This window comes from Musa acuminata, chromosome BXJ3-5, assembly GCF_036884655.1.
Source record: "Musa acuminata AAA Group cultivar baxijiao chromosome BXJ3-5, Cavendish_Baxijiao_AAA, whole genome shotgun sequence".
NCBI lineage: Eukaryota > Viridiplantae > Streptophyta > Magnoliopsida > Zingiberales > Musaceae > Musa > Musa acuminata.
The window spans coordinates 8932001-8946344 of NC_088353.1; the positions used below are offsets into that span (position 1 = coordinate 8932001).

Sequence of the window (14344 nt, forward strand, 5' to 3'; positions counted from 1 at the left end):
ATGAACTGTGAAAAGGAATCTGGTAGGGACTGAAGCACAATGTCCACACACAAGTTATCCTCTAGGACCATTCCTAGACCTGTGAGTTTCTCTATCCACTCAATCATCTTTAGGACATGGTTCTGAACCGGTGTCCCCTCAGTCATCCTAGCGCGGAAAAGGCTCTTGGATATCTCATATCGTTGAGTCCTTCCCTGTTCCTCAAACAATTTACGGACATGTAGGAGAATGGATCTGGCATCCATCTTTTCATGTTGTCTCTGTAACTCTGGAGTCATAGAGCCCAACATATAGCACTGAGCAAGAGTGGAGTCATCAATGTACTTCACGTAGCGAGCGATCTCATCCTCGCTTGCCCCTTCTTCGGGCGTAGGCATCACTGTATCAAGGACGTACACGATTTTCTCCGCTGTGAGAACAATTCTCAAGTTACGGAGCCAATCCGTATAATTTGGACCAGTGAGGCGGTTGACATCAAGTATGCCACGTAAGGGATTTGAAAGCGACATTTTCTGAAAATAAAGATGTAGCAAAAATGAATAACATGCAGATTTTGCAAGAAATAAACTATCAAGATATGGACTTCTATCTTAATATGCTCCCACTATTTTACTAACGAGTCACGCGACACCCTCAGCACGTGAAACGGAAGTCTCCGGCAGACTTCTAGTGGGGATCAGGATCCAATCAGCGTCTTAGTGTAACCTCGAGGGACTCGACCAATCATACTAAGCCTAAAAGGTAGACAACTCTTGCCGATCACAACTCCTTGTGATTCCCGTCCTGTTCGGCCTCCGAATCACCATGGCCTCGAGGGACTCGACCAACCATGATGCTCGGTTAAGTCAACACCTTCGTTACAAGATGAGTCTGATTTGATGATATACCCTCGAGGGACTCGACCAAGCATATCATGCCCTCAGGTCACCGGTGACATCTCTATGTCGTAAGCAAGATAGCGAATCGCGATATAGGTGAGTCTCGAGGGACTCGACCAACTCAACCTACACCGGGATTCGGTTCCTACTCATAACGATGGAAGGCCACGTGGGTCAATCTAATTGCCTCACGTTTACCGACTTAATATTATCGAGAGATGTTTCTATGATTTGGTCTCCTAATATGACATGTCACACATATGCATATTTAATATATATCTACATCGCATGCAAATATATATACATATCTAGTATGTGTATAAGCAATCACACCAGATGATCATGGACCACAACCTAATATGATTAGGCCCGAGCCAGTAGGCCTAATCACTCACATCAAGATCTATGTGTGCAACGGTGCATCTCCATGCCTTGTGATCGTCCATCTCGTCCTCGTCGGTTCCGTCGACATCTTGATGCATCTCCATGCATCACGATCGTCCGTCTCGTGGGTCCCGCTATGGCATCCACGCTCCCGCTGCGCCTCCTCATGTGATTACAACTTAATCATAGGCACGCAGGCCCGACAATAAACGAGAAATATAATGGAGGTTCGCAGACCTCAATAATAATAATCACAAGTACACACATCACACGGTCCATGATCATCCGTCCACTCATCATACATCACATGTATAAATAATCATCATCATGTAGGACTACTAGATAATAATAAAAATAATAATCAACTAAATCTTTTAATTAATTAATATTTTCTGAAATCAGGGATATATAGGGAATTTCTCAATTCCTAAGGGTATTTTCGTAATTTGGACAAAAGATAGAAACTGGAATTTCTCAAATTCCGCGGGGCAAAACTGTCTTTTGCCCAGAAAACCCTAATACCCTTTGCCCTTTTTGCTGCTGCCGCCGCCGCCACCCTGCCGGCGGCGGCCTGTGCGGCGGGGCGAGGGCACTGCCCTCGCCTGCAGGCGGCACGCCCGCTGGCGACGATGCCGCTGCGGGTGGGCGCCCCCTTCAGGCGCCTCTGCCTCCGCAGACGGTGCTGTACCGCCAGGCGGCCGCCCCTGGGGGGGGTTTCGCCCGCGGGAGCAGCGGCGGCAGGCGCCGCTTCCTTTCGGCGGCAGGCGCCGCTTCCCTACGGCGCCTCTGCCCGTGGGTTACCAGCCCCGCAAGCAGCAAGCCTGCTGCAAGCAGACCGCCGGCCGGCTGCTGCAGGCACAGCGCTTGCGCATGCGCCGGCGCTGTGCTGCCTGGCTGCGGCTGCAGGTATGCAGATCGAGGGCAGCAACTGTTGCTGCCCTTCCTCGCTTTTGCGTCAACGATTTTGATGTCAATATTCTTCCTAAACACAACACACGCAGTTCAAAACCAATCATTCGCACGAACAACCTGGCTCTGATACCACTGTTGGGAAATCATAGGGGGGGCGACATCATATGCGCAGCGGAAGAACAAGAAAACAAAAATCCCCGATTCCCAAAAAGATGTTCATCGTCGTGCGAAGATTGGTGCGCAAAATCCGCAAAAACACAAAACTGCGTATAGAGATTGTGTTACCTAGGGAGATCGTATATCCCTGTTTCCTTGCAGATCCTTAGGAGAGGGTGAAGGAGGTCAAGCGTCCTCCTCTCTAGCGGTGATCCACACAGCAGGGTTGCGACGACGCTCCTCAAAACTCCAGGCCTACTCTGAGGTGGAGAGGGAGAGGAGAATAGGAAGGGCAAGCAAAGACTCTAGCCTATGAGGCTGTGAATCCCTCCTATTTATAGAGATCCCGTGTCAAAACCCTAATGGGTCCTTCCCTAGTGGGTATTGGATCTGCATCCAATATGACAAGGGCTCCGTCGGATATCTCATATCCGAACCTCTACTCATCGCAATGCCTACCATATGTGGTGACCCTCTAGGCCCAATATCGAGCTGGCCGTGAGTCATACCTGTCAGAACTCCTTCTGACTGAGTGAATTATTATCTCTGTAATAATTCACTCGACTCATCGACTACGGAAGTACTAGGCCACTACGCCGTAGTCCCCAGACGATACAGGAGAATCCAATCCATTGGACCTGTCTGTCCTCAGTTACCATGTACCTATAGTCCCTCATCCATCTAATATCCCAGAGACCGTATATCGAGCATGGTGCTGTCAGACCCATACAGTTTCTACTCGAGTCTCGCTCTAATCGGATTCTCCCGGAGAACTCTTTCTCTCTCAACCCGAATGACCCTGGCCAGGGATTTGTCTGAGCAAGAACACATGGGATATTCCTCTCATGATGCCGAGAGTGGATGATCCTCTATCGACACTCAATAGCCCTCGTAAGGTCGACTACCACTCCCAATGACCAGCTGTACTAGATCTGGGAACAGCCAAACCTATAAGTCTGGTATCAAAGAGTGGAGCACTCATACAGGACATCCTTGGTGTCTCAAGTCTAAGAACTAGATACACCACTAGGACTACGGAATCGTTGTCTGACAATAAGGCATCATCAACCATCCAGCATTCCGTAAGCGGATCAATCAGTGAACTCATTCTCCAATGAGCACCTGTACTGTATCCCTAGTGTCCCTACACGAGCAGCTATGAGACCAGCTGCATCCATCATATGGACGGGTATACAGCACACCAGTCTATCCGGTTATCACGATGTCCCTCTCGAGTAACCTATGACCGGGATTATTTAGGATATGTGTTTAAAGGTGAATCGATCTCATTATCGTGATCTCATCACGATCCGATTCCCATTGCACAAATCCAAGGACATCACAATATATATGCATTTATGCAATAGTTATAAAGTGATATACGCCAAAATATAATAAGCAAAAAGATTCTGTATCAAGTCACACGTGCCATCACTCACGTGATTGGCTTGCTGGGCACTTATGACTAGCAATTGGTTGGCACTTCGTCCAATTCTTCGGTGCATCGTCCTCTCTTGCGGCTTGTTGCCCAATCGGCGGTTGACCTCCGCAACCCCAATATCCTTGGCGCAATTTCGCTCTCCTTGGCCCGATGCCCGACGTCTGAAGCGTTCAGCCATCCAATATCCTGACGTGATCTCTTCCGGCGCAACGTCAATTCCTCCTGCGTTAACTGTCTAATCCTGATCAAGTAGACCTGCATCACTCAAAATGCAGTTTAAATTATAAACACATATCAAGTGGTTTCATCATCAAAATACGAGATTCAATAATCTCCCCCTTTTTGATGATGACAACCACTTGATGATGGAGTTTAAACAAACACCCCCTATCAATATGTCATATTGATAGAACCTTGAATTCAAACAGAATTCAAGTCATTGCAATATTCATCATGAATACTCGCAACACATCATCATGAACCTATACATAAACTTATGCATCACATGTCATGTCATCAACATACTTCTCCCCCTTTGTCATCAACAAAAAGGAGAAGTACCACAATCAAGTGTTTGTTATATGGGTTCAACTCATTGCATGAAAAACATAATATTAAATTTTTATTATCATGCAATCTAGCAATTTTACAATGTTTTAGAACTTGCAAGCTAGCAATTTAGAGATGTTCAAGAAAGCAACTCTTGCTTCTTGAAATATGCAAGTTTTATAAGCTAGCAAATTCAAATATATGCAAGTTGGCATATTTGCTTTTCTTGAGATAGGCACGATAGCAAATTTTTGCATTTTCTTGATGTTTCAAGCTAGCAATTCTCGGTGATGTTCAAGATAGCAATTTCTTCTCTTTTGAGAAGTGCAAGTTTTGCTTTTTTCTTGAATTGTGCTAGCAATCTATCTCCCCCTTTGTCATTGTCAAAAAGAAGGGAAAAACCCTTTACATTAATTTTTAAATCATGACAAAGGTAAGTAATCATTCTTCTTTGTGCATCATTATAGTTTCAACGCATAAATTCATTAACATTACATTTCATTTTTTTTTTTTATGCATGATACCAAATCATCATTATGAGCATATTAAACATGATATTCAAGCATTCATGATATATCATTTTGGCAACATGATCATAGCTATTCAAATGATGGTATCTAAATGTCAAAATTCATTACATCCTTTCATGCATGATCATTGACTTCTCATTTATATTTCATGCATTATTTCATTTCATCTCATAAGGAATATCAAGAAGAGTTATTGTGTGATGAGATAAATATTTTATGAATACACGGAATTGTATAAAAATCATATCATAAGTGTTTCATGTATTCATATTATCACATGAAGCATACAAGACAATAATGCAAAGAAATCATGTCATAAAGGATATTAATGCGAAAATTCAGCAAAGATCACATGATATAATTATGTGATATATCATGAGATGATAATTTATCATATCAATGAAAGATATCAATTGTTAAACATGATATGATAATAGTCTCAAAATTTTCAATTTGTGATACATGTGATACATTGCGATACACTAAAAACTTTAATACGATGCTTTTAAGGATATCAACCTATTTTTGATACAAAGCATGGCAAGAGCAATTATATTGCAAGTTTTCTAAGTTTTGCATTTTTTGCTTATTTCGAAATAGCAATTCTTTGCTTCTCTTTATATTGCAAGATTTGTAATTCATTGGTAGTGTTCATGATAGCAAGTTCTTTCAATGAAATGATCGAGCTAGCAAATTTTTCTTCCTTTGAAATATGCAGGCTAGTAAACTAACTCCCCCTTTATCATTATCAAAAAGAAGGGAGAACTCAATGGCTAAAAATTTCAACCATTCAACAAACCAAATATGCAAAGAATTCATGAAAGATATCAATAAGGATCAATTCGTGAATACCAAAGATATGATTCATGGTTCATTAAAATTCTTCTTAACAAGTTCACGATCAAGATTCATATAATTCATAATAAAGCAAATTGATGTACAATCATCACACAAGACATACAAGGCAAAGAAATCTTGTTATTTCTATATTATGAAATATAGGATATCAAGGCTCATGATTCATTTGAAAAGATATAGGACAAAGAGCAACTTGAAACATTCTTATCAAGATCACATTTTAAAATATTCCAAGTATCAAGATATCAATATGACACTTCATTGAATTCTGAGAAATCAAAAGACAAGTTACAAAAAAAAAAAAAATCATAATCAAATTATCATTTTTGAGATTCATAACATGTTATTACTATTTCATCAAAATCAATTTCGAGATTCACACAATATCATGAAATCATTAATCTCGATAAGATGGGAAAAGCATTTTCTTTTTAAGTGATTCTTTTAACACATCATAAAAAAAAACTCATTCATAATTCAAGTGATTTACAAGATATCATAAATGAATTTATCACTTGTATTTCATCAAAATCGAGAACTCTAGAGATAGAAAATGATTGAAGCATTTAATATGATTGAAGCATGATTCATATTTAAAATGTATCTTATGTCGTAAATACGAATCAAGCATTTGTCAAATCTGAAATCATCCTCAAAATTACATTCAATAAATTCATATATGACAAGCATAGATTTATTAAAAAATCAATTAGATAGAGGATTACATTTCATTTTTATAAATTTCTATTCATGTGATTTGCTTCTTATAAGCATGCCTTTGCTTTAAAAAAAATGTCAACATTCAAGATAGAAAGGTAAATTTCATAAAATAAATTATCAAGCATGATTCCATGATAACATCCTTTTAATATCTTGATATTCATTATCAAGTATGATTTCAAAAAGTATGTTCAAGAGAAATCATTAAACCAAATGCATGATACACTCATTTGTTTTCAAAATATTCATCATGTTTATTTTCATGAGATTCACAAGATTGGTAAACTAAATTCATTAATCTCAATAGGATATAAAATTCATTTCCATTTTATACAATTTATTTCATGTGAGGGTGTTCAAGTCTTTTTGTGAAAACATGTATCATCATTTAAAATCAAAACATAAGTTTTGTCATAAAGCCGTCAAGACCAAACACATCAAAAATAAAACATCATGATATCACATCTATCATCAAAAGACTATCAAGAAATTCATACATATATGTACATGCACTATGTCATCTTAATATGTCATGAGAATGTCATCTTAATTCGTCATAAAAATGATTAAACCAAAAACATGTTAATCCAAAATGAGAGTATCAAATCAACATTTACTTCGAAAACTCATGCATGACATAAAATCATCAAAATACACATGCATGGATTAATCCTAATCATTATCACATATCATATAACTATCATCCATAATGTTGTATACATCATTCAACATTTCAAAACATAACATGCATGAAACCTTTGTAATATACTTTTCATGATCAAATTTTTTTTAATTTTTCAAAGATGCTACAAAGAAAAACATGATATAATTTTTGAAAAATAAATTTTTATTTCCTATTCCTACTATCTAAATTAAGCACTCATGAAGGGCTTTAAGTAATTTCAAAATAATTCAAGAGAGTTGAGTTAATTACCTTGTAGTCGAAGCCCGTCAAAGCCCAATTCGTCGTTTCACCTTTGGAAGTTCTTGATTCATCCTTGGTTGCCTTCCTCTTCTTTGGCCTCTTCCTCCGTTCAAGTTCAATGTTTATTTTATATTTTTGTTTAATAAACTTATTAAGATTTAGTGTTCGAAGTTCAAGTTCATCATTGTCCTCATCACTTGAGTCATCACTCAAGTGATATTCATTTGTCCGGGGTTCCAAATTCTTCCTATTCTTTGGAAGGTGGTTCAAGTGTTCATTGTGTTCATCATGTGCATTGTGCACCATTTCATATGTTATCAACAAACCAACTAGTTCTTCAAGTGAAAAAATATTTAAATCTTTTGTTTCTTGTATTGCGGTTATTTTAGGATCCCACCTTTTTGGAAGGGATCTTAAGATCTTGCTTACGAGATCAAAATTCGAAAAAGATTTACCAAGAACTCTTATATTATTGACGACATCCGTGAAACGGGTGTACATGTCGCCTATAGTCTCGCTTGGTTGCATTCGAAAAAGCTCAAAATCATGCAATAAAATGTTAACTTTCAAGTCTTTGACTCTACTAGTTCCCTCGTGCGTGATTTTAAGTGTTCGCCAAATATCAAAAGTCGTTTCGCACGTTGAAATTCGATTGAACTCGGTTTAGAGGGAAGTTGAAAACTGTTTTCAACGATATTCCATAAATCCAAATTCATAGAAATCAAGAAAACTCTCATTCGAGTTTTCCAATAAGTGTAGTCCAATCCGTTAAACAACGGTGGACAAAAAACCGATAAACCCTCTTGAAAGCCATGAAGAGCCATTTCTCTCGGGTGTAAATCCGAAATGAGAAATACCGGGCTCTCATACCAATTGTTAGGATCGGAGCGGCACTAAGAGGGGGGGGGTGAATTAGTGCAGCGGCTTAAAACGTTGGTTTCGACAAATCTTTCGTACGATAAAAATCGAAATCGGAAGTGCTTAACTTGAAAACGTATTCGCAAAGTTGTGTAGTAAATGTAATGAGGAAATAAAGCAAGTAAGAGGGTTTGCAGTAATGTAAATAGCAGTAATGAAATGCAAACCAGAGATTACGCCATTTTTAAAGTGGTTCGGTCAAGTGACCTACATCCACTTGCGAGGCCCCTCTTCGATGAAGCTCCTACCTTCTACTAGCAAATCTCTTGAAAGGGAAGAGTAAATACCCCTCTTACAACTTTTACAAGCGGTTCACTCTCTTACAGTTTTTCAGCAAGAAAGAAGGAGGTGAACACTAGCAAATTGAAAACAAGAAAAGCAAAGACTCTTCTAAGACTTTTCTCTCAATCACTTGCTGCTCAAAGAGTTGTCTTCTCAACTGAGACTTGAGGGGTATTTATAGGCCTCAAGATGATTGAAATTTGGGCTCCAAAAATTTGAATTCTCTTATGTTCCCGATGCTGGCAGTGCCACCGCCTAGGCCAATTCAGCTCACTGGTTGGGCTCCAAACTTGGCCCAAACCAGTCCGAACTCGAGCCCAATTGGCCCATACTTGGGTTATAAGATTAACACCTAATCCTAACCCTAATTAACATGATAACTATGAATTTAAAGACATTTTCTAAGCTATTACAAAGTTCGTAAGTCAAGACTTTTTCCAGCAAGCTTCTAGCGAACTTCCGACGGTTTTCCGATAAACTCTCGGAAACCATTCTGTAGACTCCCGGCAAGCTCCTAGACTTCACGATTTGATCTTGACGAGTTCCAACGAGCTTCTTCGGTAAGCTCTGATCTTTCTCGGTGAGCTTCGCGAACTTCCAACGAACCTTCCGGCGAGCTTCCGAAAAACCCTTTGGCAAGCTCCCTACTCATTCTCAGCTAGTTCCGGCAGCATTCCCGACGAACCTTCGGACTTATGTCGAACTCTTGAACTCCCAACGAATCCTTCACGCTTGACTCCGGCACTTTGTTTCACTTTATGTCTTCATCATTATCATAGTTAATCCTGCACACACAAACCAAAACTCAACTCCGATCTAGACAATTATTACAACGCGAATTGACATTCTGTTGCTCGGCACGTCATTGGTTGGCACTTCGTCCGATTCTTCGGTGCATCGTCCTCTCTTGCGACTTATTGCCCAATCGACGGTTGACCTCCACAACCCTGATATCCTTGGCGCAATTTCGCTCTCCTTGGCCCGATGCCCGACGTCCGAAGCATTCAGCCATCCAATATCCTAACGTGATCTCTTCCGGTGCAACGTCAATTCCTCCTGCGTTAATTGTCTAATCCTGATCGAGTAGACCTGCATCACTCAAAATGCAGTTTAAATTATAAACACATATCAAGTGGTTTCATCATCAAAATATGAGATTCAACAATGATCACATGTTGCAAATATTCATGATGAAATATTGCTTTGACTTGAATTTAATTTGAATTCAATGTTCTATCAATTTGGCATATTGATAGGGGAAGTTAAGGTTAACTTCATTGTCAATTGGTTGTCATCATCAAAAAAGGGGACATTGTTGAATCTCGGAGTTTGATAATAAAACCAATTGATAGTATTTATGATTTGATCTGCGTTTTGAGTGACATAGAAAGCTTCGATCAATGAGAGATAATTAAAGCAGGAAGAATCATGTTGGGCCGGAATGGAACATGTTAGAAGATTGGATGTCGAGCCGAAGAATCGGTCAACGTATCGGTAGAAGGCTTCGGGCCATGAGTTCGGGTATCAGACCAAGAAGAGCAAAAATTACACCAAAGAAATCAGAGTTGCGGAGGTCAACTGACCGATTGGGCAATAGGCCGTAAGAGAGGACGATGTACCGAAGAATCGGATGAAGCGTCGATGAACCAATGACATGCCAGACAACATAATTCAAGCTTTGTAATAATTGTCTAGATCGAAGTAGGATGTATTTGTACAGGATTAACTATGATAATGATCAAGGCATAAAGCAAAATGAAGTCCCAGAGTCCAGAACGAGACTTCGTTGGGAGTTCGAGAGTTCGTCGAAAGTTCGAACATTCGTCGAAAGTTCTACTAGAATTAACCGAGAAGTCCAGGAGCTTACTAAAGAAGCTTGTCAGAACTTACCAAGAAGATCATTGTGAAGTCCAGGAGCTTGTCGGAAGTTCGCTGGAACATTACCGAGAGATCATCGGAAGTTCACCGGAAGATCATCGAAAGCTCGCCGGAAGATCGTCGGAACCTTACCAAAAGAAACCTAGGCTAACTAGACCATATTTGCTTAGTGTATGCCTTAAATTTTGTAGTTAGCACATAATTGGATTGGAATTGAGCCAACTCAATTATGGGACAATTGGGCCAAGTTTGGGTTGTGTTGGGCCAAGTGAAAAGGCCCAAACAGTGACCCAACAAGTGGAACCGATATAGCACAGTCTCCGAGAATGTGTCAGGCAGTGGTATTGCCAGTCTAAGTGGGGGCACCGCCCAGTGTCAGGCTACAAGCGGTGGTACCCCCCAGTGAAGGGGGTGGTACCGCCCGTACCCCGAAATTTCAAATATTTGAATTTTGGCTCCAAGTTCTCAAGTCATTTGGGGTCTATAAATACCCCAGCTATTCCTGCATGGAATAACAAGAAATATGATCAAAAACTCTATGTTTCTAAAGTTGAAAACCCTTGTAAAGTGTAGAGTCTCTCCTCCTAAAATTTAGAGACCATTATAAAGGAGAGTGTGAAGGAAGCTTTGTAAAAAGGGGTTGTAAAGGTTCTCTCCTGAACCTGTCAAAAGGAGAATCGAGTTATAAAGGTAGTTGATCTTTGCCCATTTAAGGAAGATCATTAGTGGATACCAATGGCCTCGACGGAAGAGGAATCGGCGGAGTGGATGTAGGTCACGATGACCGAACCACTATAAAAATTTGGTTTATATTTTTTTCTTGCTATTTACCTTTATTACAAACGGAATTCTTACTTTTACTATACTTTCGCATGTTTTCAAGTTAAACATTTCTGAGATTGGATTTTATTATATGAAGAAATTTCAAACCGACGTTTTTATCCGCTGCATTAATTCACCCCCCTAGTGCTGACTCGTTCCTAACACGGCATGTCATTGGTTCATCGATGCTTCGTCCGGTTCTTCGGTGCATCGTCCTCTCTTGCAGCCTATTGCCCAATCGGCCAATTGACCTCCACAACTCTGATTTCCTTAGCGTAATTTTTGCTCTTCTTAGCTCGATACCCGAACTCATGGCCTAAAGCCTTCTGTCTATACGTCGACCGATCCTCTAGCTCAACGTCCAATCTTCTGACATGTTCCACTCCGACCCAACATGATTCGTCTTGCTTTTAATTGTCTCTCCCTGATCAAAGCTTCCTGCGTCACTCAAAACGCAGATTAGATAAACACTATCAATTGGTTTCATCACCAAAATCCGAGATTCAACACTCCTCTTCAACCTACAACCCTTATTTGGGTCTGACAGTACCATGTCTGGTATACGGTCTTTGAGATATTAAATGGATGAGAAACTATAGATACACGATAACTGACGATAGATAGCTCTAATAAATTAGATTCTCTTATATTATCGATGTGCCAACATTACATCACATTTCGAGTCTTAACTCATTATTTATTAAATACCATGTATCGAATTCCAATTATATATATATAATTTTTTAGTATCTATTATATCATAGATATTATTAAAATTAATGTAAAATTATATTACAAATCTATAATAATTGATATTGTATGTATCGTCAGAAATGGCATTGTATTTCATCGCCACATATGTTTGTTACCTCTTGTGTAGGTGTCATGATGATTTGATACCACTTTATTATATCTAAAATAATAATCATAGACGAAAGTACATTAAGTTATCAACTTTATCTTAAACAATATATTTTTCAACTATCCAAAATCAAATCCCAAAGTTCAAAAATCCCAGAGTCTAAAACGTAATATCGAAGAAACAAGAAATTCAATTCTCACTTATATTTATAAAATATGTGTAGTTTATAATTATTTACTATGTCACTTAACAAGCTATAAATCTCAAGCAAAACTCAATAAATCTTATCAATCACTCATAACTCACAAAATCAAAGAAACACCATAATTATAAATTAATAATTTATCATAAATTCACATCAAGCATGAAAACTTATTATTTAACAATTTAAACTTTAGATATATTTTAATATTTATAATAACACACAAACTTATATTTGTTACCTCTTGTGTAGGCGATGGATGTTCTCTTATGGACTTATGAATACCCTCAGTAGTTTAGTTGTATGAAGTTTAATGAGCTTCAATAGATTTGGTACTACCAGCGCATGGTTTAAGATGGTCTTATGCTAAGAATAGTTTCCAGTTTTGACATTAGAGCAACATGTTCTTTACAGCTGTCTGAAGACTCCTATTAATTAGAGAGATAGTTGTAATGACTAATGGGGACACTTTCCCACTACGATTAAGAAAGATACCTGTCCGTTGAGAACGACTGCACACGCCACCACTTGCTCCACATAACATTTGCTTTCAGAAAAGTCAAACAGATATATGCTTTTATCAAACGTTATGTCAGTGAATTATTTTTCCCAAAATATTAAACACAGTTATTGAGAATTTGTCTTCTACCACGTACCATGAATCAGTTTGTATGAAGTAATGCTTCTCTTTTTCTTTTGATGTTTCAGTTTTGTTAAGATGAGAAGTGATGGAGATGGGTAACCGAGTGATCATGTAATTCATATGACTCTCTTCCCAGTTCTACTCAACACAGCTTCGTCCTTACAGATCACAGCTTGATATGTACTCCAAGCATATGATTTTGATGCAAAGTCAAAATAAAAGTATATACTGTGTACTTGCATGGGGACATTACTGCGCTACGTGTCTTGACTTGTTTAAACGCGAATAATATGACCATCACCTCTCTCTCTCTCATACGCAGCCTTGGAAAGATCGCACCTGTTTAATCCAAAAGAAATCCCTTTCTATAATAACTGACGTGGGTCAGAGAAGTCTCGGAATCCTTCTTAGAGAGTATAAATCGCGAAGTGTTGTGGCCTGCCACAAGCAGGATTTGTGGGATGATTCACTTCACTTAAACAGTATGTTCCCCAAGCTATGTGATTTCTTACAACATAGCATCAACAGATAGAGCAACAGCTCCATATATATGTGATTGCATTTTCTTCATTCAGAACATTAACTTCAATAATATGTTTTCAATTTGAAAATAATAATATCACATGTTTTCAATCAATGTCATCTCGTGCAGTATTCTTTTCTTTCTTTCTATATATGTCAAAGCTTCTAATTGTTATTGCCTTAGTATTAATTTGACATATACAAATTCCAATAGCATGCTTATAAATAACAAAGAAGAAAACAGTATTTTCTTCTCCTCCTCAGTAAACAAGGACATCGTATTATGTACTTAATGCTATTAGATGTCTCCTTATCTCTCCCTCAACCGCGCAATGTTAACAGCTCAACTCCTGCAATGAGCAAATCCTTCCCCCACCATTATTGCACGTAGCTAATTGTCATCTTCAACACCGTGACGTCTCACTAGTCCACAAATGAATTTAAGGATGGCCCCCCTTATCCCGTCGGCTCCGCTCGGCAACAGCTCCGACCTGCACACCGGACAGCTGAACTCGCCCTTGTCCACCCACCTGTCGATGCACCCTCTGTGGAACGCGTGGCGGCAGTTGCCGAGCTCCCTGACCTCGTCCTTCGGCTCCAGCCTATCCAGGCAAAACACGCACATGGGCTCCTCGGCGCAGCACCAGCCTCGCGGTCTCCCGTCGACGAGGCTCCCGACTTCGACGACCGGAAGCCTGGCCTTGATCGACGAGGGCGTGGCCGGGCCGGGTGGTCGGCCTGTCGCCGAGGCTATGTGCTGGTCCTGTTGGTACACGCCGAGGTAGACGAGGACCAACAAGATGAAGGACCGGATTCGATCCAGGGTCTTCAGCAGCTGCACCACCGGCTGTGGCACCGCCAT

The 14344-nt window shown here is 39.6% G+C and overlaps 1 protein-coding gene across 1 annotated transcript; it reads right to left on the minus strand.

The window, feature by feature from the left end:
- Positions 1-13873: 13873 nt before the first annotated feature.
- Positions 13874-14344, minus strand: LOC103973158 (brassinosteroid-responsive RING protein 1). Its single transcript, XM_009387650.3, has one exon. The coding sequence runs from the start codon at positions 14342-14344 to the stop codon at positions 13874-13876; it is 471 nt and encodes a 156-aa protein (XP_009385925.2).

Excerpts from the sequence above, each read along its gene's own strand:
- LOC103973158 (XM_009387650.3), bottom strand. The coding sequence starts at position 14,344 with ATGGCGGTGCCACAGCCGGTGGTGCAGCTGCTGAAGACCCTGGATCGA.